General features: G+C 37.0%; 2 protein-coding genes and 1 long non-coding RNA gene across 9 annotated transcripts; 1 reads left to right on the top strand and 2 right to left on the bottom strand.

Moving 5' to 3' along the window:
• The first annotated feature begins 1,989 nt into the window (after positions 1-1,989).
• Positions 1,990-24,971, top strand: LOC137712140 (uncharacterized). 4 transcript variants are annotated; one of them, XM_088685288.1, is made up of 5 exons: positions 1,990-6,339; positions 22,083-22,246; positions 23,191-24,070; positions 24,164-24,239; positions 24,494-24,971. In XM_088685288.1, exons 3-5 carry the CDS (start codon positions 23,203-23,205, stop codon positions 24,561-24,563), a joined length of 1,014 nt encoding a protein of 337 aa, XP_088541414.1. In that variant the 5' UTR covers positions 1,990-6,339; positions 22,083-22,246; positions 23,191-23,202; the 3' UTR covers positions 24,564-24,971. The 4 variants fall into 4 exon arrangements, with proteins under 4 accessions (XP_088541414.1, XP_068307378.1, XP_088541412.1 ...); XM_068451277.2 differs by lacking the exon at positions 1,990-6,339 and having other exon boundaries at positions 23,191-24,239; XM_088685286.1 differs by lacking the exon at positions 1,990-6,339 and having other exon boundaries at positions 22,115-22,242; positions 23,191-24,239.
• LOC137728642 (mitochondrial Rho GTPase 2-like) lies at positions 10,820-21,671 on the bottom strand. 4 transcript variants are annotated; one of them, XM_088685292.1, is made up of 19 exons: positions 21,425-21,669; positions 21,250-21,315; positions 20,853-21,042; positions 20,638-20,723; positions 20,379-20,568; positions 20,183-20,264; positions 19,803-20,011; positions 19,396-19,465; positions 18,778-18,861; positions 18,595-18,651; positions 17,898-17,978; positions 17,688-17,758; positions 17,211-17,278; positions 16,793-16,948; positions 15,696-15,746; positions 12,422-13,247; positions 12,227-12,296; positions 12,059-12,133; positions 10,820-11,483 (listed from the first exon to the last, which is right to left on the bottom strand). In XM_088685292.1, exons 5-12 carry the CDS (start codon positions 20,426-20,428, stop codon positions 17,717-17,719), a joined length of 675 nt encoding a protein of 224 aa, XP_088541418.1. In that variant the 5' UTR covers positions 20,429-20,568; positions 20,638-20,723; positions 20,853-21,042; positions 21,250-21,315; positions 21,425-21,669; the 3' UTR covers positions 10,820-11,483; positions 12,059-12,133; positions 12,227-12,296; positions 12,422-13,247; positions 15,696-15,746; positions 16,793-16,948; positions 17,211-17,278; positions 17,688-17,716. The 4 variants fall into 4 exon arrangements, with proteins under 4 accessions (XP_088541418.1, XP_088541415.1, XP_088541417.1 ...); XM_088685289.1 differs by lacking the exons at positions 10,820-11,483; positions 12,059-12,133; positions 12,227-12,296; ... (3 more) ...; positions 17,211-17,278; positions 17,688-17,758 and having other exon boundaries at positions 17,765-17,978; positions 21,425-21,671; XM_088685291.1 differs by lacking the exons at positions 10,820-11,483; positions 12,059-12,133; positions 12,227-12,296; ... (3 more) ...; positions 17,211-17,278; positions 17,688-17,758 and having other exon boundaries at positions 17,765-17,978; positions 20,658-20,723; positions 21,425-21,671.
• Positions 24,972-25,475: 504 nt separating the features above from the next.
• On the bottom strand, positions 25,476-26,787 carry LOC137730125 (uncharacterized). Its single transcript, XR_011068085.2, has 2 exons — positions 26,618-26,787; positions 25,476-25,922 (listed from the first exon to the last, which is right to left on the bottom strand). It is a non-coding gene; the product is annotated as an uncharacterized LOC137730125 (long non-coding RNA).
• Positions 26,788-27,911: the final 1,124 nt, after the last annotated feature.

The raw sequence follows: 27,911 nt of genomic DNA, 5'->3' as shown, positions 1-27,911 counted from the left end.
GCATATTGACTATGGGTTGACAACTATTGCCAAGAACTAAAATCAGCCAAAGTGTTGCATATAATGTCCCTTCTGGACTTCATTATCATAGACGACTAAGGAAATCAGTATCCCAATCTACCAAGAAGATTCAGTTAACTTTAGCAAATATCATCATTTTGGAAAATCGGCATCAATGGATAAATTATAGGACTTGATAACAAGAAATGGATATGTGAAGGGAGTTAAAACTTTCCTTTTCATTGACAAGGTAGCAAGAGAGTGCCGATACAGATGCAAAAAAAATCAAAGTTGGAGCTTATTTCCCATTCATAATCCAATTGTTCACCATCATGATAACACTCTCTGCGTCAATGAACATATGCCCTCTACGTATGTAAAACACTCTTTGCCATCTTAAGATTCAAACAAGCCAATGAGTCAAAATTTTTGAAATGATCTACTCTCCCATTTTGGTAAATGACCAGGCTATTTACCAGGTGGACAGATAGACACACTCAATCTGCACTCAGACATTTTTATTATTTTACTAACTAGCACTTATATTTTTATTGTGTAAATTTACTAACTTTCAAATCAAGCACAAGGCATTCAAGTTTGGGTTCTCTCCCCAACTGAAACAAAAATGGAAAATGTATATCAAGGCACGGTTCAGCCTTCAAGGAAGGCAACCTGTCACCTGATGACTAAGGCGGAAGCACTTAACTGGTATTCTGCCACCGAATTTCCGATTGATAAAAAGTCAATATACTTGCTCAAGGCTGACTCCGTTTACGAATTCGAAAAGGACATGTATATGGTCTTCACCGACCCAGTAGAAGACACTTTACACACATATGTTGTGAAGAATAAGGGGAATCTTGTAGATCGTGACACTAGAGAGGCCACTAAGGAGATAAAGAAGATTTTGTGGTAATTTAATAGAAATATTATAATTGTTAGTATATAACCAGTATTGTTTATATGTATGTGTTATTTTTGTTAATTTAACAATTTTGTAGGAATGTTGTGAAAGAGCTCAAGTACCTCAAAAAGGAGCACAATCTGGAGCATGGGATTTTGGGTGAGCACTCAATATTTGTAGTATTCCCCTTTTCCCCTTATTCTTCGCAACATATGTGTGTAAAGTGTCTTCTACTGGGTCAGTGAAGGCCATATACATGTCATTTTCGAGTTCGCAAACAGAGTCAGCCTTTAGCAGGTATATTGACTTTTGATCAATCGGGAATTTGGTGGTAGAATACCAGTTAAGTGCTTCTACCTTGGTCATCAGGTGATAGGTTGCCTTTCTTGAACGCTGAACCGTGCCTCGATATACATTTTCCATTTTTGTTTCAGTTGCGGAAAAGAACCCAAACTTGAATGACCCACCCTTGTGCTTGATTTGAAAGTTAGTTAGTAAATAATTAGTAAATTCGCACAATAGCAGTAATAATAAAAATGTAAGTGCCAGTTAGTAAAATAATTAGTAAATTTACACAATAGCAGTAATAATAAAAATGTAAGTGCCACTTAGTAAAATAATTAGTAAATTTACATAATAACAATAATAATAAAAATGTAAATGCTAGTTAGTAAATAATTAGTAAATTCAGTAATAATAAAAATGTAAGTGCCACTTAGAAAAATAATTAGTAAATTTACATAATAACAATAATAATAAAAATGTAAATGCTAGTTAGTAAATAATTAGTAAATTCAGTAATAATAAAAATGTAAGTGCCAGTTCGTAAAATAATTAGTAAATTTACACAATAACAGTAAAAAAAAATGCAAATGTAGACACTTACAAGATAATTCGCCCTCGCCGTTGAGAGGAGCTGGAAGAGAGAGACCTGTGATGCTGCAGAAGTAAAAAAAGGAGGAGGGGGGGTCGCGACATTATCTGTTCTAAAACCCTAAGCTACAGTAACTTAAACGCCCTTCGATTTCAGCATAATTACAAAAAAGCCGTCTGGGTTGGTTGGGTAGTTTTTAAAATTTAGAACGGTAATTTTGTCCGTGGGGTTTTGGACGGATTGGGAGGGTTTAGGTTTGTTGTCATTCGGTGAGGGTTTCGGGGATGGGAGGCCATGCCGCCTCTGAGATGGATAGAGAGAGGGAGAGAGACACCGAGAGACATAGAGAGAGAGAGAGAGACGGAGTGTGAGTAGGAGTGGGAGGTCTTGAACGACAAACCCGATTTTGTTCCAGAGATCTCTTCAACAACAAACCGATTTTGCTCCAGAGCTCTTCAACGACAAAATCGATTCAGCGTCTCACCGTCGCACTCCTTACCAGGACTCGAATCAATGGTAACGTGTCAATTGTATTCATTTTTTTGTCGATTTTAATCATTATTCTGAAAATTAGGGTTTGATCATTATCAATTTGGGTTGTGCAGATTTCGTTTGATCTCTTAATTTGGGTGTGCATATTTCGTTTGAATTAATTTGAGTTGTGTAGAGGAAGCAAATAATTATTTGAATTAATCATATTTCATTTGGATAATTTGGGTTGTGAGGTATAGAATCGAAATACAATTCAGACATTTAAGAATCTCAATAAACAGCTCGATAATCAATGGTTACACCAGGATTATTTTTAACCATTGGTTTGATTCATGCCTTGGAGCTTGAGTAACAAGATCATCAAATTGTTATATTCGTTATCTGTGAGAATAAATACAGATGCGTAACAGTTTCTACTTTTCTTGGGTTTTTATGCATTTTGTGTGTTTGTTTAGTCTTTCCTTGGAGTTGGATGCACTTTGGTTTTGCTATGCAGAGAACCCCCCTGTTTGTGTCCTCTCGAGTTAATGATCAGGTTCGTGGTAAGTATCATCTGTTTAGTTACTTATTTGCTTGATGTTTCTTCGCATATCTATTGAAGGCTTTTCTTAACTAATTTTATGCAATAGATGGCTCATGGAGCTTGCAGCTTAATTTTTTCAAACGAGATTGAATTGATGTTGTAATACCCCATAGATAGATAAGGGAAAGCGGGATGTCACTTCGTTAAATTCTGTGGTTGTAGCTTAAGCCTTCTCTGCTGCCAATGCATTTAATTGCTGGTTTTGAACATTTTTGGGGTTTGTTGGATGGTTGGTTTAGAACATTTTTTTTTTTTATTTATTGGGTTTGTTACATTTTTAGTTGAATTTAAAATTTTGAAATATGTTGGATTCTTGCTAATTTTTTAAGCAGGATGGGTTTTTATTTTTTTTAATTTTTTTTTAAAATTTATTCTTTTTACAAATTTGGAAGATAAGGCAACAGTATAATGCTCCACTGCTTCTGAATAGCTTCCTGATCTAAATGCTTCATTGCTTGCATTCTGTTTTTAGAAGAGCTGTGATATTAGTTCATTGCATTCATATGGAACTTTCATAATTAACTCATGCTCAAAATATCAGCATGGTCATCATACTGATAGCTTACTCAAATGAACAAGAACAGTTAGAACAGTAAGTAATTGCCGTTGACTTATGGCAAGGAGATCAAAGTGCACCCACTCCTGGTTCTGATGGGATCCAATATGATTACCAACTAGAAAACCTTGAAATGTTTACATTAGTTAAAATCATTTGCACTAATTGTACCAGAGAAGTTAAATTGTAAATAATATTGAATCATGAGGAGAAAAAAGCCTGCAGAAAATTTTCATGCTCTTAACAGTATTGTTCTGAATCTACATGGTCATATAAATTTTAAATATTGAGTGGTCCATGAATTTTTGTTAAGGAAATCGGAGATAGGCTATATTATGTGTAAAATTCATGGAAAGACAGTTGTGTTGCTTCGATGCCTATTGCCTGCGATATATTGATATAATTTAATCAGATTGAAATCAGATGTACTGATATAAATTTATGCAAAATGAAATGGGCATGAAGGAGTGTGCTGCCGACTTGGGATTTAACATTGCAGGTTACATTGACTTACCCTAAATTTTTGTTGTTGCACAACAATAACTGTTTGTTTATTAATTGTTTGTATTGTTGTACAGAATGTTTTTGTATTGTTTGTACAATTAAAGGTCTAATGTTTTTCATTAGGTTTTTGATTGGGTTTTTATTATTGGACAACAATATGGTTAATTAGGAGTGTTTCGAAAACCTATTGAAAAACATTATGCCGTCAAATTTGAGCGCTGGTTATTGACGCTCTCCTTTAGTAAATTGACATGACAAATTTACATGCTGATAACGAGATATGTGTATATTTTTTTGGCATTCCACTTCCAAACTTACGTGCTGTGGACGGTCTAAGAAAGTTTTTTTATTTTTTATCTTTTGCAATCACTACGGTGATAACCTAGCTTGCAGGACATGTATTTTGTCACGTTGCATGCAGACAAAATATGTGAACCAGATCAATAAACTCACCCGATAGTGTGTCAAAGGCCGGGCATCCAGACGCGTCATCCCTCTCCATCTGACGTCTTTCCTTCGAAGTTCTCTCACATGGCTCCCATTGGATTCAGTTTGCTTTTGCTGCTGCGGATCTACAGGTAAAGCTTAAATATCCATACAAAGTTTGCATTTTTTAATTGGAATTTGGGCTTTTTAATTCTTTCTCAATTCTACCATAGAGAGAAATATATAAATTTTACTCTGTTGTTAATTCAACTAATGACAGTGTCCCTAAATATAATTCCTTCCCTAATTACAGCAATTATGGCTGCTGTTTTTTAGTTTCGCAAAACTGAATTATGCTGTAAGTGATATAATCCAATTGTAATGGCACTTGCTTTGACTGTGAACAGTGTGGTATTCATCAGGTTCGGCTTCATTTCCGTGCTTAATTCTAGTTGTTAGTCGTTAAGTCTGCAATTAGGTTTTGCCTGTCTATCATACAGTAATACATTTTAGTTTTTTCAATTTTCTATACCTCTAGTTTGGGATGCTATCCGAATAATGTTAATTGCATCGGAGAAATGTTCGAGTGGGGTTTAGGATCGACTTCAGCTGTTGGAAGAGATAAAAGCTCGATAATTGTTGTTTACTATTCTTGATTGAAATTCAGTATAAAGTTTAGTATGCTAGTATGCTTGTTGGCTTTCTCATGCTTATTTCAACTATCTAGACGACGAGAAATGCCAAGTTATGGGGAAATTAACCCAATCCCATTCCACACGTGTTTGCTTGTCGTACTATGGATTAGTGGCTGGATTATCACTAGGTGCCCCCCAAGTAATGAATGCAGGCCTTCCATCATCCGTTGGATTAGGCCCTCATCCGGCAGGCTCAAACTAAATGTTGATGGCGCTTGGAACTCTGTTGAGGCTAAGGGGGTATTGTACTCAGGAACTCGTGGGGAGGGTTCGTGGGTGCTGCTACTTGCGCCTTCCAGGACATCTTCTCCCCGGCACAAATCAAGGTCCTCGCTGTTCGAACTGGGCTTGAGTTGGTGAGTGAAAGAGGATATCAAAATGTTATCTTAGAGAGTGAAACACTTCAGATTACTTATGAAATCCCGTTCTTGGATTTCATTATTATAATTTACGTATTTTGAAGTCGCGGGACATTATATTATTTTTGCGTGAATTTAATTTAAATTAGTTAATTTAGAATTTTAATTACTTAGTTGTAAAGTTTGAAGTTTTGAAAATAATTATTTAAAATCTGTAGACCCTTTGAGGTCACAATTAATATTTTCAAATAGAACTCGATTCTAGGAATGCGTAGGTGAAAACCATTCGTTAAACGAAGTTATAACGAATGAGATATAAACAAGTAAAATGGTTATTTGATTATAATTTAGAAGGCTCTAAATTTACTGGAGCAGTGAGATAGTGCCACGTGTGTGGCCAAGATGGAGGGATGAGAGGAGAAAGGAGGGAAATGGGAGAAGTGGACGGAGGAGAGAAGAAAGAAATGAGAGAAAGGAGGAGAGGTGCCCAATGAGAGAAGGAGAGAGAAGAAAAAAAAAGGAAAGGGAAATACCGAAATGGGGCGATCAGGTCGCCCGACTCGGAGCGTAACCCGATTCCTAAATCGTGCTAGTCTTCGATTTTCTAATGACGGCGACCATCGCCAGCACCCCCAAACGACAGCTTGTAATCCCAGGTTCATTACCCACCTAAATTTCAATCCGATTGAATCCCCTAGACGGTGAGTTGAGGCCACGATTTTCCTAGGGTTGCCGTGGCTTTCCAGCCACTATCCGACGAATCCAATGAACGGCGGCTTCCATGACCACTTGGATTGGGTTCCCCTCGTCACCAGTTTCAAGTACCATATCTCAGACCGTCCATCAGACGTCGAACGACGTCGCACAGTGGATGCGCCGTTCACAGTATTATGAGAGATTTCCGGCGATTTCATAGACATTTGTCCATTTCCAGGTGTCGAATCAGGTATGAAAATTCTCCCCCCTAGTCTTCTCCTACCTGCTGGTGAAATTTGGTAATTTTTGGAATTAGACATTTTTTCCCGCAAGTTGGGGCGGCGGGTGGGCTGAGACATCACTTGGCCTTCCTAGGCTAAATTTAATGGTCCAATTCTATATTTGACATCTAATTGACAAAATTATATTGTTTAAGTATATTTTCGTTGAAGTCCGTCACTTGGTTATTCTGACAATCGATAATATGATCGTTGGATTGACATCAAACTTTAGGGCGTTATAGTATGTAATATTTAAGGACATTAGGACCTTACGGATTAGGAATCGGACTATGGATCTTCCTAAATTGAATTTTTAATTTGTAAAACTAAACGTTGACCACCAATAAATTTTAGCGATTTGCGGAGATCCGACCGTTGGGTCATTTTGAAATTTTAGGATATTGTTCTAGAAGATTAATGAGACTCTTGGGAAGTTACAGATTAGAAATCTGATCGGCGGATTGTGGACTCTACCGTTGATTGAGAGTTATCTTTTGGTCAACATGTTTCGAATCGTTTTTAAATACTAAATTCGTATTACTAGAGACTAGTGAAGTCTAGTGAGTCTACGTTGGTTAGTGAGTGACTAATATATGTGATTTTTATTGAATTGTTATTTTTATATTTAGCCATCGATCTATGTTTATTAATTGTGATTTTGATTGTGGATTGGAAACATCTATGAAATGTGATTTGAAGTACATATTTGAAATGTGGTTTGTTTTGCATGATTGGTATGATGTGATGAAATGTGGGGGTTAGTAGTGGACTGTTAACCCATTGTCATGGGGTTTGTTGCTTTGAAGCTTGTTTCATATCTCGTTTTGTTGTTTCATTTCTCGTTTCGTTGAGCCGTTCTAAATTGAGTAACTTGATTCATGTTTTGTTTCTTCGAGCCGTTGTTTTGTATTTTTGGATTTCCACTCGGTTCCGTTGAGTGGTCCGAAACTGGGTTTTGCTAGGGTTCTGTTAAGTGGTCTGGAATACTTCATGCTCCGCAATTCCGTTGAGTGGTCTGGAATTGTATCCAGCTTGGATTTCGTTGAGTTGTCCAATATCCATTGTACTCCGTAATTCCATTAAGCGGTCCAGAATCGTATCCACTCGGATTCTGTTGAGAGGTCTGGAATCCCTTCTACTCTGCGATTCCGTTGACTGGTCCAAAATCATATCCTGGTTTAGATTTCGATGAGTGGTCTGGAATCTCGCTTGGTATTTTGGTTCCATTGAGTGGTATGAAACCCGATATTGTTGGATTTCGTTGAATGGTCCAAAATCACATCATTTGACTTGTTGGTTCTTTGGATTCGATTTATTTGAGAAACTTCAGAGATGTAGGCTTCGACCAAACTTGTCACTCTAGCCCTGCATTTTGGTGTGTTGTATGTGTTATTGATTGATGTGATTGTGGAATGGTGTTGGAAATCACATTCACATGTGTGTGAATGGCAAGATGACAACTCTTGTTTGACTTATGGTTGATATGAAGCATGGTACTCTTTGTTTTCTGCTAGAAAGTGTTTTACAAAAAGTTCAGAGTTTAACAAATGGTGAACTACGAATGGCTTAATTCTTGTTTAGGGTAAGAGGTTAGATGCAACATAAAGTATACAAAAAATTACTATGCAATTCGAATCTTGAGTTGTATTTTGCCCATATCCCGAAGGCAAGGTATGTTAGATATACGGTTATATGGTGACGTCACGTGTTGATCCTGGACGTATGTCGGGATCGGGGCGTGACATTACTTTTGCATTAGTTGTACCTTTTGTGGATTTGTCTTTCATTGGACCAATCATTGAGGATGCGAAATTCCTAGTGCGAATGATCGCTGAAGTTTCTGTTTCCCATGTTCGTCGTCAAGCAAAATTCAGTTGCCCATCGACTTGCTACGTTCGCCCTTCACTCGGGGGGTGTGAGTACTTACTTTGATGAACCTCCTATTATCATTTGTGATACACTTGAGGAGGACCTCTCCATACCATGTATTCCTTAGTTTGTCAAATTTTTGAAATGAAATGAAATATCGTCTTTTTTCTCAAAAGGTAACAACACACTGAAAAAACTAAAGCAGCAATAAACCAAGGAAACAATATGCTATGCCCACAATAGATTGAGGCATACATTAATCGTGAAGTCAACTGTGGCTGCCATCAATCAAAACAACAATAATTTTCAAGAATAAACTGAGGCAACCATTAACCGAAGCAACCATTAATTCTCACATTGTGATTCATAAACTAAATAAATAGAAAGACATCTACGAAACCTCTCTGAAAAATGGAAACACCATGCATGAATAAATCTACAAATTAACAACGATTCTACAATTGCAAAAACCATTGATTCTAGAATAACAAATTCCATTTGCAGCTTACTTTATATATTCTACATTATGTATACCCTTCTCCAGGACAACACTGTATATGTTATCCATTTATCTGCTGTTACTCTCAATTACACTTCATAGATTCCTCATTTGCTTTACAACACTCTATACGTTGCATTCTTTACAGAATATGTAATTCCTTCCTATATAGTTCCTTCATGAAATTAATTAAATTCTACTAAAGCAGCTAAACGTATTGACATCAGTTGTTGATTGCTGGTGGAGAACAGTAGAGGGAGATGCTCCATAAGAGTATAATTGGAATGGATACAAAAGGTCCTTTTTTTTTTTTTTTTTTTTCCAGATAGTGCACGAGCCTTAGGTGGAGGGACATGTCTGTTTTATATAAATACGTTTTTTTTTCACTTGCATAATCTTTTTCCTCTTAGTGGGCATATAGACAATGCGTGTTGTTAATTGTTTATCCCGTCACATACCATTTCTATCACCCAAATAATACTTGGATACTCCCTTATGCGGTCCAATAATATTAGTACACCCGTCACTTGCCATCTCCATAACCAAACCCATATTCTTTCTCCCCTTCTTGCCTGTTTGCAGAATCCATCTCTATTCCTTCACTTCTCCGGTGACGCACCCTTATTCTTCACTTATCCGGTGATCCCACCCCAATCCCGCACTTCTCACCACAAAATCAAATGATAATAGTCAGAAATATCTCCGAAAGGCGTCATACATAATGGATGCTAGCATACTTCCATATATTTTAATGACCCAATTCGGTGCACTAGCATCCATTATCTATGATGTCTTTTGGAGATATTTTTTACTATTATCATTTGATTCTGTGATGAGAAGTGTGGGATTAGGGTGGGTCACAGGAGAAGAGAACAATTAGGAGTGGGATCGCCGGAGATGAGAGAGATTGGAGGGGGGTCGCGTGAGAGGATGGGCTGCTCTGGATCCATGAGAGATGGGTTTTTTTTTTTTTTTTTTTTTTTTTTTCTTTTTTTGGTGTGAGAGATGGTTGACAGTGTTAACACTGGCAACTATTATATATAACTAATAAAAAAAAACCTAAAGAATTAAATAAAAATAAAAACTGATTTTCGCCTCCTCCAGTTGACACTCTCAATCCCTTCAACTTCTTCCTCCGACTCCTCGTCCTCACCGTCGTCGTCAAAGCCCCCGATTCTCTATCTTAAAGTCTTCCGCCTCCTCCAGCAGACCCACGAAAGAATTTGATTAATAATTGATCAAATTAGTTGGAATTTGATTAATATAGGAAGAGGCAATATGATCCTTGGCCTTCTGTCTCTCTGTGGCAGCAACAACCATGGCTGGTGAGAAGGACCAACAGCAACTTAAATGGGAGCATCGTCGTCGTCGTCAAAATACAAATTTCGAGGAGGTCTGTTCGTGGAAGGCGGTGTTTTATCCGATTGGTCACCCCTCAAACCGCTCAGCGAGGTCGTTCCTATATCTCTATCCATCGATTGTAGTTTGCTAATTTTCTGTTCGGTTTCCGAGCAAATAAGGGAAACCAAGTTTAAAGTGGAATCCAATCAAACTGAATCGGAGTCGACAAATCGAATCGTCTTGCCTCCGATTCAAATAGTCGATGACTGAAATCCGCTTGAATAAGAGCTATTCTTTTTCCGTTGACGAGTTTGGAGAGACGGGTGAGAGAGAAGGCTCATCGGCAACGACGATGGGAAAAGCGGTTGCCGCTGAGTTGTGCTGGGGATGGGAGCGCGTCTGTTTTTTTTTATTATTTTTTTTTTATCTTTCCAACAAATAATAATAAAACAGTGTTGAGGTCGATGAGTTTTGGTTAAACTAGTAATATGCTCGCGTGATGCTGCGGAACTTGAATACACCAGTCTTAAATATATGAATAAGACACATTTAACCTGAAAAACTTTCAACATAATCATGAACGAACAAAAAAGATAGATCTAGGAAATTATAAAAAGCATTGTAACCATAGATCCATGAAATTATAAAAATCCATCAGTCAAAAGACAATATAATAGTTGTAGGAAGGTGAGTATGCAACCAAGAATCTAAGATATACTTGACTTGCAATTCCATTATAATTTCACACCAAAAAAAAAGGATCAAATTTTAATTGAAACATCAAACTAAACAATCTCATATGTTACAGATTGGAATGACTAAATAAAGAATATATCGATATGATTTTCAACCTAACTATAAAAAAAAAGCTTTACAACAGCGCAATCAACATTATTTGAACTCAACTAAAAAGAAATTGATTGCATGTTATAAATTCCATAGGTAATTGAATGGTGGCCCAACCCCTACGGAATGTTTTTTAATCGATTTGGTAGTTAACACTGGCCAAATGCACAATACAAATCTTAGAAACTATTCCAAAGAAGTTAGAGCAAAAATTACCTCTAATCTTTGTTTCTCTTGTACTTTGGTATTGCGGGGTTGACTTGTAAACGGTAAATGAAGTCCTGAAAACCAAAGAATAAAAAGCCTTTTTTTCAGTTAACTAAAAAAAGCACACCGTAAACGGAATGATCACCATAAGGGTCGCCAACTTGTCCATGTCCTCCGGCCTCTCCCAGCAGTTGTGATCACCAAAAGGGTCGCCAACTTGGACAAAGACAACCCCAGGAATGCTAGTGGCTTTTAGGAAGTAGTCGGTTGCCATCGAATCGCGTCGAGGGTATGCTGCAGGTCCGAGCTCATGTTGTCGCCGGCATCATAGTAACCTCCTACTAAATCTACCTGATCATACAAAAAATAAATGGTTAGTCCATCACACAAAAAAGCCCTTGATAGCTAAAAACGTCAGGAAAGCCATTCCACCAATTGCTACAGAAATGGATTAAATAACCAAAATTACTAATTGTGAGGTCATAATTAAGTTCATAATTAACATTCAATTTAATCGCACTAATTGGTATAAAAACTAATCAACCACCGCCAAATAAAAACGGAAAAAAATTGGGGCGAATTCACATGTTTAATAAAGGGAAAATGTGAAGCAATGCAAGTTCTTTTTCTCCAGAAATGTAAGTCACATTTGTCAAATACTTTTTCTCCTGTAAGTACGTAATAGCGTACCGTTTCAACATTTTTCACATTAGCGTGTGATTACTGAGATATATACCATGAAATCTTGCCAAATTTTCATTCTTTAACCATTCTGGCACATGAAAAGGCAAAGAGGAAACTTTGACGAAAGCAACTTCAAATTTTTTTTCCTAATCATGATTTGGGTAATAAATAAGAATCTGTAAAATCTAATTGGCAATATCATGTTCTATCCAAATTCAAAGAGATCGAGCGGAGAGACTTACGCCAATCTCCAAGCCGTCGCGACAAACCAGCTGCAGAGCACAGATTTAACAAACAAAAACCATCAGCGGCCATTTCTGTTGAAATTACATCAAATTAATATGATTTAACATAAAAATGCGATTTTTCTAATCATGTCAGTGGATTTAACTACGAATTTACTAACGAACCTTCACCAACGCTGTTCCGAGATAAACCACAGCTGCCTTGACGGAAGTACCAAGCGTATCGTACTCCGATCTGCACAATTAAATCGCACGATCGAGTTAGGGTTTTGATTTGGGGAAGAAGACGAAGTGAATTGGGTGTGAATTGTGAGAGCGTAAAAGATCCGAACGAAGAAAAACAGAGTAGGAGGGGTGCACAGCGGCGTGGCGGAGTAGTAGACGGCGTGAGGGCCGAACGTCAGAATGGCGCAGTTGAAGAAGTGAAACACCGTCATTTCGCTCCGTCTTCTTCTTCCTCCTCTCTATCAGAAGGTGAAGATGGTGAGGGTTGAGAGAGATGGAGAGTCTGAAAGAAAGTGAAAGAGAAAGGGTTAGAGAAGGGTTGAGTATGAAGTTAGAGAGAGGTTGAGTGTGACAGAGGAGACGAGGAGTTGGGACGGCGTTGAGTTTTGGTTAAACTAGAAAATGTGTCCGCGCGTTGCTGCGGGACTTGAATGTATCACCTTGAACTGCATGAATAAGATACATTTTACCTGAACAAATTCAACACAATCATAAATGAAGAAAGGGATAGATGAGTGAATGAGGTTAGTAAGATATGCAGCTTCGTTTTTATATACATTCAACTGAGCTGACATGAAGAGACATTGTACCATGAACAGGACGAAACTCAACGTTTTGGTTCCCTGATAAACAGAAGTAACAGACAGTTCACACAAATCTTGCCCTTGTAGTCAATGTGGCAAAATATATATCATGTAGATTAGGCAACATAAAAACTATTTCGTTCTTATTCTAGCATCTAAGTTTTCAAGCACAAACGTGCAAAGCAAAAAACATGCAGGACGCCTGTTACCGTAAGAAACAGAAGTAACATGCAGTCCACACATATTTTGCATTGCAATTAAGATCGAGTTTCGTTCTTGTTCAAGCAGCTAAGTCTTGAAGCAAAAATGTTGAAAGCCAAAAACATGTAGAACGCCCTGCAGCAGTCGTTCTTGTTCAAGCAGCAAAGTCTTCCGCACTATAGCAAAGAAAATAAATCATAGTTTAAAAGAATATCACACGATGGTCCTATTTAGAATCACAATTTACTCCCCAATTTCCACCTAACTCCGAACAAACAACATTGATAAATCTTTATCAACACCTTTAACAAAACAGATCACAGCGAAAAGAAAAAAAAAGTTCCTATGCAAACAAATTCTTCTGGATGTCCAACTTAACCCATCTATGAGAAGGCAAGCAATCGGACGTGCATTTAGACCAAGGAAAATAAATTATACAACGAAAAACATCAACCGATTCTCTAGAAGAGAACACACACACATGCCAACATATTATTCACCAGATTCTAAGCTTTCATTTTCGTTCTATCCCTTTCGTTATCTAAACTTATAATTATCAAAATTATCTAAACTTATAATTATCAAAACAGCAATAGAATAATAGAGCAACCTTCAATCATTTATCAAAACTGAATTAATTAAACTTCTGCTCAGCACTCCGTTAATTTTAATTGCAACTCTCGTTCTAAGAATTAAAAATTTTGCATTTGAATAATCAAACGCACTTACACATTACATTCCTTTTATTGGTTCTTGACACAATACATTTTAGGATTCAATATTACAATAATATCACTGAAACATGAATCGCAATAGATATAGAAACCAAACTTGCACATAACAACAAAAAACGTTTACCTATCCAACATTTCAACATATGGTTTTGGCAGGTATAACATTTCAACATAAGCATGATATAGAAAGATAGAAATCCACATGTCACTTTGTTTTTTCAGAACCAACAAAAAGGGCAACTATAAGAGAATGTAACCAATTTTAAACAGTAAATCAGTCTCCCAATAAAGGAGAACATAAGCATGACATACAAAGATCGAAAGGCAGACTTAATTTGGTTTCCTCAAAAGCAACGAAAGGGAGGCTGAATCAGATCAAATTAAACAAAGTGAAAACCGGATAGACAAAGATTAGAAATTTGCTTGCATCTCTATCATATCCCACATTTCCTTTACAAAATAAACAATCATGAATACAAAGCACATGAAAATTAGCAAACCAAAAAAAACAAAGATAAACGCACAAATTTCCAAAGAAATTGAAATTGTGTCATGAAAATTAACTAACGAATCATATTGAGACATCTTTGCTTGGTGCTTGGCAATGCTCTAACTCGCTATGGGGTTTTAAATTATTCTATCCAGGTACAATGATGGGGATGCACTGCCAGCTGATGACCAGTCATTTATACTTGATAATGTTCTCAATTACCCTCCGGATAAAGTTGTTAAAATGTGTTCTGGAATCGGTCATCTCACAGTATGCTTATCTACCCTGTTTTTGCTTAACTGCGTTTTATTTAGAATTATGTTCAGCGCACTTTTGATGCATTATGCTTGGAATTTGTGACTGATTTTATTGTTATATTGGTTATTGTACTGTTCATTTCATTGTAGGGCAGACAGGAAACATTAAAATAGTAATGAAGCTCAGAATATTCGCTAAACACCAAAACCCACATCACATGCCCTCTACCCAACAAAGATAAATTAAAAACTACAATACAATGCTGAAAATCTAAAGTAGCCAGAAACCAAAAGATCTTAGTGACAACTTGCACGAACATTACAAAAATGCAGGACTCAAAACACACTAAAACGTCTAGAAACTCGAAGTTATCGCTATTTGGTTATGAAGATAGATATATATCACTAGGAAACCCAAAAATGGCCAGGATTTGCCAAAATTTGTAAATCAAACACATATGCATCAACTCCTTTTCCTCTGTTAGTCTGTTATCATCTCACACGCCTCATTATTTGAGACTGGATCAATTCGATCACAGCCAAACTGCCAGTATTAAACTTAAGGAAATACCGATCAAATGATCTAAACATTGTGCATTACAGATCCAAATCAATAGTGGTAATAAATAAGATAATTTCAGTTGTTATTTGCAATTAAAATTGAACAATGCTTATTCCCAAGGAATATCTGACAATGATTGCAGCAATCAAACAGACATTAATTATTAGCTATGTATTTGCTTAACAAACAGTAGCTGAAATTGCTATGTATTTTTCAATGGGGAATTTAAAAACCAATCCCAATTTGTCATTGCTCAAACAAATTGGAATTTCAGAACCAATCTCAATGATCAAATTAACGAAATATTTCTTAAGCTAATTTAGAAAGGCAAATTGCAAGATTTTGAAGGAATTTGAAAAATGAGGGAGAAAAAACCAAATGAGAAGGTTGTGCCTTATCTCCCTCACAAAATCAATCGCACAAAAACCATAGCTTTTGATGGAATTTCAAAACCAAACAAATCTCAAAGATAAAGTTGTCATGTAAACATATCTAACACATATTTCTCAATTATTAACACTACTCTTTCTCAATTATTAAAAACATAAAGATCAAAGTCAATTGGGTGTATAATTATATACCTCATCATGCCAAGCAAAGCAACCAACTTCTACCTCCAACGACCCAAAATTCTAAAAATTCCAAAAAATTTAATTTAAAAAAAAAACATAAGAAAGATAAAACCCAGCATAAGAGAAATCTACAAACCGGATGCCAGATCATCAAAAGATTAAAAACCACTCAGAATCAATTAGCATTTGAGTCTAAATATGAGAATTTGTGAATTTGTACCATAGGATAGTTAACAGGATACTATCATATCAAAACCAACGCTGAATAAAATCAAGCAATGAGATTGCGATGATATAACGTCATTTCCTTAAAGCTTCATATACTAACCTAAAAAAGAAAATATGGGAAGAATAGACTGCCTCCATTGGCCCTCAAAGTCTCCTAACCACCAAACCACCCGTCTAGATGCATTTGCCTGTTCTTTCCCACAATTCTTAGAGATCAAATAGAACCCTCGGATTGACTGGGGACAATATGGAAATCCTTTTTGAAGCCGTAATACAGGAAGACATGAATAATTTTGACAGAAAGACACACAAATTGTTGAGGGAGGATGTAAAGCTTCTGCACGGAAGGTTTCTACTCTTGTACATCTAAAAAAATTAAATGAAGCAAGAGAAATTCAACAAAAAAACTTGATAACCCTTGCCCAAAAGAACTCACTAAATTCAAAGCATACCATCTACACTGAGTCATTAACATACATTGCTCAGTTAGGACTCTGTTATACTTATCATCCTTGATCAATGTAATCATATATTTCATAGCTACACTCCCCATTGACATACACTAACATAGCATCTACTTTTTTGCTGACTTTATTTGCTCAGTTAAGCAATAGCCAACATACACAATCTGACAATCATAGCAGCTACAGCAATCATCCATAAATGGGCAGAAATACAAATACTATTATATTGGGGTTTGGAACAAATAAACCAATCATCCAATTCGAATGTTGTTTGGAACAAATACACTAACCATTCAATTGAAATGGCATTTGGCACAAATACATTTTTCCATTAATTGGATATTCAATTAACTGGGATTAAAAAATGATTACCAAACAAAAGCCAATTTTCTAAAGAAAATTATTGTTTTATACCTGCCAATTCCAAAGGCTTGTATAAGCCCAAAATTGAGGGATGGTGACATCTCCAATTTGGAGTTGAGGATCTGCATTTCCTGCAATTCCATAGTGTACAACAGCTTTCACCTTGAATAGGGTTTGTAGTAATTGAGTTGAGATGCCTGCATTGAGCTTTTCACAGGTTTCTACATCAATTTTTTTCCAGCAAGTTTCTACAGAAAATACTTCAATAATATTGAATGATACGGGAAATAAATGGTTAAGATTTACACTAAAAGATTTAATAATTGTCGAATCTAACGGATAATACACTTGTAGTATTGAAGCCAGACACTGTGTCTACATCATTTATTAAATACATTATCTATGATATGCACTGACCAACGAAATTAATCAAAGTAAAACAGATGGTCATCTGCATAATTAAACATACCATGCTCAATCCAGTCATAACAATTATAACCTTTTTGTCTTCCAATCGTCCAATTCGAAACCTTATTCCTGTCAAATTGAGTATGTAGAATTTGGTCTAAAGTTATTTTTCTTTGAATTACAATATTCTATGTATTTATAAATTTCAGAGCAGAACGTGCAAAGGCAAGAAAAGCAGCAACAACAACAAAACTCATATATACCATGACGTATAAAGATAAACATTTTAGCAAATGATACTGATTTCCGCATACTCATTATTCTCCATATACACGTGTTTATTTGGGTCATTTGAATTGAATAAAAAAAATATAAAAAAATAAAAAGACAAAAATTCAACAAAGGTGCAGAATAAGAAAATAGTGTGAGAAATCAGTTTCTTTTAGGAAATATATGTACATATCACTCAAAGAACACCCATGTAATTATACAAACTTAATGAATATATATATATATATATATATAATTTTATGCTTACCAACAAAATCCAAATACGGTAGCCTCTGATCAGCCACAAAGCTTGTAGATTGAGGCTATAACCAGAGATATCTTTGAAAAAGGCAGATCAGATTCATGAGGAAATAAAAACTTTATGTTCAAATACGAAAAGCAAATCAAGAAACGCAAAAACTTGAGAACTAATCGAAACCCAATAGAGAAAAATGAAAATCCAGAGAAACCCACTAACCTGTTCGAAGAGTGACAACCATGCAAACATTCCCCATTTTGACAGGAAGAATAGCAGAGTGTGACATAACCATTCTGAAAACTATAGTAGCAGGTTTCCAAATCATTGAAGATAATAAATGAATGGCTAGACATTGAGAATCGTTTTCTTCATTAATTAAACAATAGAATGTGTACAGGGCATAAGTCAAGTTTGCTAATATAAATATCCTCATTATAAATATCACTAAAGCGTGCACATACATTGTGAGGTTTGCCAATATTTTCAGCTATTTCCAAGTGTGTGCTGGTTTGTTTTTTTCCTTTCAAATATGCAGTTCTTTTCATTTGAGTCTAGATGTTAATATTTCTACGATTCAAGTGCCGTTTTATTTCTTCACTTGGAAAAAGAACTAAGCCTTTTAAAGTGGTCGTGGTGAAAAGTAACTGGATACCATTGTATAATTTCTTGACTCACTGCACATTTTGTACCTAAAATTTCCACTTGATTATGTTTTAGCCTCTACCTATTCTCTTCCTTAATTTGGTTTTGCCTAACCAAAGTCTTTTCCTATTTAAGGACGCGTGCCCTATGTTATTTCGTTCTCCACTGCATTCTTATCTTGCTAAAATTTATAACATCAAACCATCAGAATCTCAACCCTTAATCAGTTTTACCCGCCACACAATAAATCAGAATCCTCAAGCCAACAACTTACATTTGATTCAGGTGGTAAAGTGACTTGTGCATATACTTCATTAGTGTCTGGTTCAGCCTATAATTCAGCCGAAAGAAACATATTATTCCGTCGCAAAGCCCAATAACTTGAGTACAAAAGAACCAGCTAAACAATTAAATCCAGAATTCTTAGTTTTCTTTATAAGAGCATCCACCACACTACCTTCAATGATACATTGACAACCCGACAAAGAATCTTCGATGCAAGATTATACACTGGCATCTGCTGATTAGTCGATGCCTCCACCTATTTTTGAAACCAGAAAATCCAATTGACAATTAGTGATAAAACCCAGAAACACAACCTAATATGCATCAGCTACAAAAACCCAAATAAATAAATAAATAAAAGACTCAAATTTCTATGTAAAAGCAAACATATTTTGACCCCAAAACAAAGATGTCATAGATGGAGGAAGAGAGAAGCGACAAAAAGGGAGAGATACTAACTCAACCCCACTATCTCTCTGCAGCCGACACACTCATTCCCTCAACCCTACCCTCAAATCTTGTACCCAATCAACTCTCTTTCTGTCCCCCTAATTGTGCACCCGCCGTCACCTTCTCTCTGCAACCAACCCCCTCCCCTATCTCCCCCAAATCACACCCCCACTCTCTGCAGCCAACCCCCTCTCATCTCTCCCCCATATCACACCCCCACCCCGTGAAGGCACTGACACCAGACCACCTCCCTAGAAACCGGCCCTAAAAACCCATACCCATACCTCCCTTACATGTTACCTTTCTCAAAGCAAAAAGTGTTATATATGATAGTACTCACCCCAATCTGGTTAATGACATTCACCGCATAACGCTCACCAGTAAGTATAGTCTCGCTCTTTGAGAAAGGCCTGAGGTCAAAATTGGCAACAACAAATTAACAAAGCCAAATGAAAGAATAAATCTACAGTCACCACAAATATTTTCTAAAATGGAAGATAGACCAGAGTCAAACAGGAAAAGGATAGCAGACACAGTGAGCTTTGTCTCAGTTTGAAAAGAAAATTGGGTAGTTTCAGGAGCAAAATATTTCATTTGTGTAGAACTATAACAGCATCTGAGAGCTAGGAAGTTATCACCCAATAAATTTTGTTATACCAAAGATTCAGAAAATGGGATTAGGTATGGTGGTACCCTTTCTCTTCACATTTATAATATACGGAGTATAGTGAAGGGGGAAAGCCATACCTTCCTATGAATGAATTTAAAAAAGGGGATTTTCTTGCATTTTTAGGACCAAAAACAAAGCAGCTAACATTTCTTTTCGTTTTTTTCCTTTTACGATCTACTGATCTTTTTCTAGTAACATGGATAGCTGAAGCAGGACTGCCATTGTATCCAACATATATCAAATTCGCCAAACTTCGGTTTGGATTTAACAGTGTCACGAGGGCCCACTGGAATCACAGAAAAACAAAGATATAATTACAATTTACAATTGGCTAAGGAGATTCTTTAAACAAAGAAATAAGGGAAACATAAATATCATCCAAAATAAATGGAAAAAAAAATTCATGAAGAGCATATGTAAGCTAATTTAAACAGGGTAGCAATGAAAACGAAGATACCTCAGACAAAAATGCATTAAGAGGTAAATTCCCAGATGTCGTTCTCCCTACAGCATCCTTATAAGGAGCTTCACTCCAAGGACTGAAATTTCGGTAAACAGCATATTAAAAATCTATTTTTGGAGAATAAAAAGAAACCATGATGGGAACATACATTATTTTATCCACAAATAACAAAAGGGTAAAAGGAACATACATTATTTTACCCTCACCAGTCAGATCCAAGTCAATCCATACCAGGGGCATTTTGTACTCTTCTGGAGGTATCTCCGTAATTTGCTTACTCTGCTTCTCATTTACCAGCTACGACTCATTTCCACATAAAAATAGAAAATCTGGATAACAGCAACTAACACCAAATCCGAATAATGCACAAACCCTAAACCCTGGATTAACATAAATTACATAAATCATGTGAAAATACAGAAATTACAACTTGAATACCAGAGACAGACCTGAAGAGGGGAAGACTGACTTGAAGCTGCTTGACAACTTGTGACCTGGTGACGTACCTAGCGGCATTTCCTTCCTTCTTCTTTCCCTGCAAATTTGACGGACAATCAACGGGAAGTGTGAGAAAATGGTGAAATTAAATATTGGAAATTGTTCTTTTAATACTGATGTATATAGGAAAGCTTATCGGAGAAGGAGGAGGTGACCTAGAACTCACCGCAGGCCTATAATGCTTATGCTTCACCGGGGCCTCGATTTGCAGATAGAAGCTCGGCCCGATCGTAACGAAGCACAGCCTCTCTGCCCTTTGAAATCTGAAATCCCCACCCAAAAAACCACGCACGGGCCTTCCTAATGCGAACGGTGGAGTAAGACGACATAGGCGAGAGAAGGGATCAGCGAGGGATCTGAGGGAAATTACAAAGTGAGAAAATTTTTCTTGAGATTTTTATTGTGTCATTTGAGTAGCTAAAAGAGGACTATAATAGTCAAATATAGTGAAAGAATAATTAAGGGCAAGCTGATTGTATGATTAAAGAAATCTCAAACCTTCCATAAAAAAATCAAAGCGAAAACCAGAGAAGTGTGAGGATAGGAAGAGATTGATACCTTACCGGACGTTGGGGGTAGCCCAAGTTGACTGAAATCGACGAAACCTTGCTCGACCTCTCTCTCTCTCTCTGTCCACATGAGAAAACCACATCACCCAAAAGGTCAGAGATTTCCAAAACCAAAAGGAAATTAAGAGAGAGAAACGGAGGGGGGAGAGAGAGAGAGAGATAGGAGTACCGTTAGTTAAAGCGTGGACGGCTTCGGTTCTCCGACCAATGTAATCCCTGAAGATCTCTTCCGCCTGCCGACTCGAGTCCATCTCCCTGCACTTCTCCTTCATCCCACCGAAGCTCTCGAGTTACAAAAATGAAGCTGAGTTTGTGTGGTTTTGGTTTTAGGAAGCAGGTGCCGATGCTATTCCAGAGATGGTGTTTGTGGCTGCTCGGGTTTGAGAAAGTGGAAACGAAGCCAGAAAGTTGGCTAAAAGCACCGAGTGGCAATCTTGTAAATAAATTGAAATGTGGTCCAAAACACTGTTCATATGAATAGTGCGATTTCCCCTCCTACTTTATACAAAAGTAATTGCTGGGACACATGTTAGAATACTATTGGGCCTGTGGAGGTGATCATGTCCCACCCCTTTATTCTATAAGAAGAGTAAGTCTGTAAACCGCAACACGGGCCACATCAGCTAAGAATACTTCAGAAGGAACACGGATCCTCTCGGCGAAGTTAAACCTCCAGAGTTTAGGGATCAAAACATCTGAATTCTTAAAATTTGATTCAACGGTGAAAATCTATTATATTTTTTAAAACTTTAATTTAATACAACGGTCAGAATCAATTGTGCTTTTTAAAACTTTTATTATAAGGGTTCAGATGTTTTGATTCATAGGCTCCGGAGGCTTTAGCACCGGAGAGGATCCGTGTTCCCTTAGGTTTCGCTATAAAAAAAGTTCTCCTTCCCTGTTCCCTTTCAAACCGCGCCTCCTTCGCGCGAATATCAAACTGCGCCTCCTTCTGCCCCCCCTCCTCCTCGTTCTTATCTCCAACAGGCAGGTCTGATTTTTCCCTCTCCTTCCTTGATATTATCTTTTCTCTGGTCATCTAAGCGACGGTTTATCCATTTTTTTTCTAGGAATTTTATGGTGTTAATATAATTGTTGGATCTATTTTTTTATGAATGGTTTCCGTGTACTAATAGCTATCTTCTTATTCTTCTTCGAATCTTATAAATAATTTTATAAGAAATCAAATATCGCATCAAAATCTACATGTTGCTCTGTTATGCAACAAAACACATGATCACTGCACAAAACAGCGCTAAAATTTCTTACAAAATACAGAATCAAAGTACAAAATCAAAACTTGTTATGGATAGCTTAGAGATTAGAATCGGAGAGAGAAGAGGGATTATCTCCCAGTACACTGTTGTAATTTTTTTGCGCAAACAGAAGCGAATTCTAACAAAGTATTGTAGGTGAAAGCGAAGAAACAAACCATCTTAAAAATAATAATACAAGAGATTTAACGTGGTTTGGAGTAAACCCTACGGCTTCCACCTCCGCTATCTCAAGACTCACACCCCGGATTTGTTGCGTTCACAACCTTCACCATTCGGCAGAGGACACCACCCATTAAAAAGTCGATTTTCCCCACCCAACCCACCGGGTCCAAGATGTCCATTACAAATTTACCTACGGCCATAGCTAGCTATTCGATATGTATGATAACAATATGATGAAAGTAATTCACCAATAGTCTCAAGATATCAATTTATTCTAGTAAGTTATAAGCCTCGTCAAAGACTAACAATAATATTCATGTTATAGGCTGGGCTAACCCTCGAACGCATTGCCCACGCCTCACGCTAGTACATTGCTACAAATTATTCTCTTTGATTGTTCTCTTGATATTAATTATTGGTTTCGTAATTTATTGAATGAATGATTGATTTTATCTTGTTCATTATTTGACACAATCCTACCATTGATGCTACGCAGGACAAGATACAAATGTCGAACAAGAATTGCTATTTTTGCATGCAGCTTATGGGGCGAGTTTGCAGCCTAAACATCACTCAACTATTATTATTGGGGTCTACTTCTAAGAGGCCAGAATTTAAAGATGTGTTTGTCAATGCAAAAGCTAAATTTCCCATCCGGATGGGACTTTTTGTCATGGATTTCAAATTGCATTGCGTTGGGGGTTATAACATTGTATTGAATGAGGATGTTCCTCATTTTGAGATGGACGGGAGGACGTTTCGACCTGACCCTGAAATTAGCTGCCCCAACACAGAGGTCTTCACCTTTGACCCGTCATCCAAGACCCTCTATAGGGACAATAACTTTCCCAACCTTTTGGGTCCGAAGTCCAGCCCCATCGTGGTCACCCTTGGGTATAAAAACAGAGTATATGTCCTCTCGACAGATCCAGCCTTCCTTTTTTCTGATAATTTACCTGAACCACTTTTCGAGTATTTTGATTTTGATTCAAGAATCTGGAAAGCTCTCCCTTCCCCCCTCCACAAATGCAGGCGCCCTATCGTTTCCTACTATGCTATTGGCCACAAGCTGTACCTTAAAACCAACCAATTTTCGTTCATTTTTGATGCACTCAAAGAAAAATGGGACTCGTCAGATGACGTCCCATTTAATGTTCCCAATCTTCTGTGCTCTCTAGAATACAATGGCTTTCTAATTGCCATGCCCGACGGCAAAGAACGTCTTGTTGCCTATAACTTGGACTCATTTGGGCACAGCAATTCTTATCAGCTTCTAGCTCAGCTACAGGACGTATTCAAGGCTCCCTTTTACGAGCCCATGGAGTGCTTTCTCACCCGTCTTGACGATCATGGCCGCATGTGCCTCCTCTATTCAGGCACGCCCAACTATTCCAATAGGTTGTGTGCCCGTGTAGCGGTGTTTCAAGTGTTCGTCTCAAACTCAACTGACAATCCAGTTGTCACTGCAGTTCTAGAGGCTGTCGAAGACTATGATATCGAGGACTTAATGCTTCGTGATTACACTATTTACTCAACGTTCATCATGTACGCAAACGTTTTCCTGACTTCCTCCCTCTTTAATTTTGGCTTCAACACTGATCTGCATTTCCATTACCGTAATGGTGTTGTATTTCTTAGTATATTGTATACGGCTGTAACTTGCCATTTTGTTCAATGCAGGTTTGCCTTCTTTCATGCATTATGTTGTCTTTGTAATTCTAAATGTTTCGTATCCTTTTTGTACGTTCCCAGTACTTTAGCCTGGGCAAAGTCCTGATTCCCTGCTGTTCATTTTGTAGGTATGATGATTTGAACAAGGACGATACCATGGCTGATGCAAGTTTCACAAACTTAACTCTTTCTCGCTAGGACAGGTGTGTTTCGCGAGTGAGATTGGTGATTGCATCTGAGCGTGGCTGCGTGTTGAATTTTGTATTCTCAAACCCCTCCCTCTCTCCCGCTGAATTTCCGTTCTCTCCCTCCTTCCCTCCCTTTCTGGCTAGGACAGGTGCATAAGTCATATATCACCTTCACTAGTTGATCATAAACAAGCGCAGACACTGACAGATTGGGTCTAGCAATCCAGCAATTTGTCTTCTTACTAAAAATTCAAATGGGACCTAAAAATAGTTCAAAAACATATCAGGCAATGCTGTGTAGAACCAAAGGCATCCGCAACTACCTTTATAGTTTATACATGTGAAAATGCAAAACTACAGCATGTAATCATCATTATACTCACCTCAGGCACAAATAGACCATTTTTTTGCACCAGAAGCGTTTAGAATAGCCATTTGAATATCATCATCAGTTAGATCTTTCGAGGGGTCCACACCTACAGTTCCTGAGAGTTGGTAGCCGATCTGATGGTACATGTCTAACACTGGAACATTAGTTCTACAACTTGGTGCCTTGAAAATGTTATATATAATACTACAGTTTTCTTCAAGACAAATTTCACGGTAATCTGACATCAAACAAATAAGCAGAAGACTGCAACTGACGACGTAGTAGTCCATGGCTTTTTAGGTTAAAACTTACTAAAAGAATGAAAGCAAGTTTGTACAATTATCAAAGGTCATTAACAGCATCAGTGAAAACAGCTAGAATGAAGAATAACGACGGACAAGGTAGTACTTGAACAGCATGCTCTGTTAGTATAAACTAGAAAATATGCCCGCGCGTTGCTGCGGGACTTGAATGCATCACCTTGAACTGCATGAATAAGAAACATTTTACCTAAATAAATTCAACGCAATCATAAATGAAGAAAGGGATAGATGAGTGAATGAGGTCCGTAAGATATGCAGCTTCGTTTTTATATACATTCAACTGAGCTGACATGAAAAGACATTGTACAATGAACAGGATGAAACTGAACGTTTTGGTTCCCTAATAAACAGAAGTAACATAAAGTTCACACAAATCTTGCCGTTATAGTCAATGTGGCAAAATATATATCCTGTAGGTTATGCAACATAAAAACTGTTTCGTTCTTATTCTAGCATCTAAGTTTTCAAGCACAAACGTGCAAAGCAAAAACACATGCAGGCCTGTTTCTGTAAGGAACAGAAGTAACATGCAGTCCACACATATTTTGCCTTGCAGTTAAGATGGTGTTTCGTTCTTGTTCAAGCAGCTAAGTCTTGAAGCAAAAATGTTGAAAGCCAAAAACATGTAGAACGCCCTGCAGCAGTCGTTCTTGTTCAAGCAGCCAAGTCTTCCGCACTATAGCAAAGAAAATAAATCATAGTTTAAAAGAATATCTCACGATGGTCCTGTTTAGAATCACAATTTACTCCCTCCCAATTTCCACCTAACTCCAAACAAACAATATTGATAAATCTTTATCATCACCTTTAACAAAACAGATCACAGCGAAAAGAAAAAGAAAAAAAAGTTCTTATGCAAACAAATTCTTCTGGATGTCCAACTTAACCCATCTATGGGAAGGCAAGCAATCGGACGTACATCGTGACCAAGGAAAATAAATTATACAATTAAAAACATCAACCGATTGTCCTGAAGAGAACATACACACATGCCAACATATTATTCACCAGATTCTAAGCTTTCATTTTCATTCTATCCCCTTCGTTATCTAAACTTATACTTATCAAAACAGTAATAGAATCATAGAGCAACCTTCAATCATTTATCAACACTGAATTAATTAAACTTCTGCTCAGCACTCCGTTAATTTTAATTGCAACTCTCATTCTAAAAATTAAAAATTTTGCATTTGAATAATCAAACGCACTTACACATTACATTCCTTTTATTGGTTCTTGACACAATACATTTTAGGATTTGATGTTACAATACTATCACTGCAAACATGAATCGCGATAGATATAGAAACCAAACTTGCACACAAATGTTCGACTGAATTCAGAACCACTTAATTCAACATAAAAAATTACCTCACATGCTTGCTCCCCTTTTGCTCTTGAATCGTTGGCTGCGCTTCCAAACGGTTAATGAAGTCCTAAAAATAGAACAAAAAACGTTTACCTATCCAACATTTCAACATATGGTTTTGGCAGGTATAACATTTCAACGTAAGCATGATATAGAAAGACAGAAATCCACTTTGTTTTCTCATAACCAACAAAAAGGGCAACCATAAGAGAATGTAACCAATTTTAAACAGTAAATCAGTCTCCCAATAAAGGAGAACATAAGCATGACATACAAAGATCGAAAGGCAGATTTAATTTGGTTTCCTCAAAAGCAACGAAAAGGAGGCTAAATCAGATCAAATTAAACAAAGTGAAAACCGGATAGACAAAGATTAGAAATTTGCTTGCATCTCTATCATATCCCGCATTTCCTTTACAAAATAAACAATCATGAATACAAAGCACATGAAAATCAGCAAACCCAAAAAAACAAAGATAAACGCACAAATTTCCAAAGAAAGCAAAGAAATTGAAGTTGTGTCATGAAAACTAACTAACGAACCATATTGAGACATCTTTGCATGGTGCTTGGCAATGCTCTAACCCACTATGGGGTTTTAAATTATTCTATCCAGGTACAATGATGGGGATGCACTGCCAGCTGATGACCAGTCATTTATACTTGATAATGTTCTCAATTACCACCCGGATAAAGCTGTTAAAATGCATTCTGGAATCGGTCATCTCACAATATGCTTATCTACCCTGTTTTTGCTTAACTGCGTTTATTTAGAATTATGTTTCAGCGCACTTTTGATGCATTATGCTTGGAATCTGTGACTGATTTTATTGTTATATTGGTTATTGTAATGTTCATTTCATTGTAGGGCAGACAGGAAACATTAAAATAGTAATGAAGCTCAGAATATTCGCTAAACACCAAAACCCACAGCACATGCCCTCTACCCAACAAAGATAAATTAAAAACTACAATACAATGCTGAAAAACTAAAGTAGCCAGAAACCAAAATTTAAAGAAGACTAGAAGGCTTTAGAGAAAGGCTTTCCTTTTACGTTAATTTCAGTTGAGCCACATGGTTAAGTCCATTTCACATCATCGTTATTTTCCACCAAAGCATAGTTTCTCAGGTCCAGTAAAGTTCATATGATAAGGTATTAACTTAGTCTGTGAGAAGAAATTTTTTTAGAGAAATCAATATTTCTCACTCGTGCAAATTGGATTGGGTGGATTTCCTTCCAGCTCTGCCGCAACCTTAACCCCATTGCAGGAGTTTGTTTTACCATCACACGATTC

Source organism: Pyrus communis, chromosome 15, assembly GCF_041283825.1.
Source record: "Pyrus communis isolate YQ-2024b chromosome 15, ASM4128382v1, whole genome shotgun sequence".
NCBI lineage: Eukaryota > Viridiplantae > Streptophyta > Magnoliopsida > Rosales > Rosaceae > Pyrus > Pyrus communis.
The sequence above is the reverse complement of the archived record's forward strand: the minus strand, read 5'-3'. Positions and strand labels throughout refer to the sequence as shown.

What these genes read in the sequence shown, in the direction of transcription:
- LOC137712140 (XM_068451277.2), top strand. Translation starts at nt 23,203, where the DNA reads ATGTCGAACAAGAATTGCTATTTTTGCATGCAGCTTATGGGGCGAGTT. An exon ending in ATTTACTCAACGTTCATCAT is followed by an intron (nt 24,240 to 24,493) that starts GTACGCAAACGT and finishes TTCATTTTGTAG; the next exon opens with GTATGATGATTTGAACAAGG.
- LOC137728642 (XM_088685289.1), bottom strand. Translation starts at nt 20,428, where the DNA reads ATGCCCCTGGTATGGATTGACTTGGATCTGACTGGTGAGGGTAAAATA. An exon ending in TTAAATTCATTCATAGGAAG is followed by an intron (nt 19,466 to 19,802) that starts GTATGGCTTTCC and finishes TTTTGACCTCAG; the next exon opens with GCCTTTCTCAAAGAGCGAGA. An exon ending in TTGTCAATGTATCATTGAAG is followed by an intron (nt 18,652 to 18,777) that starts GTAGTGTGGTGG and finishes GCTGAATTATAG; the next exon opens with GCTGAACCAGACACTAATGA.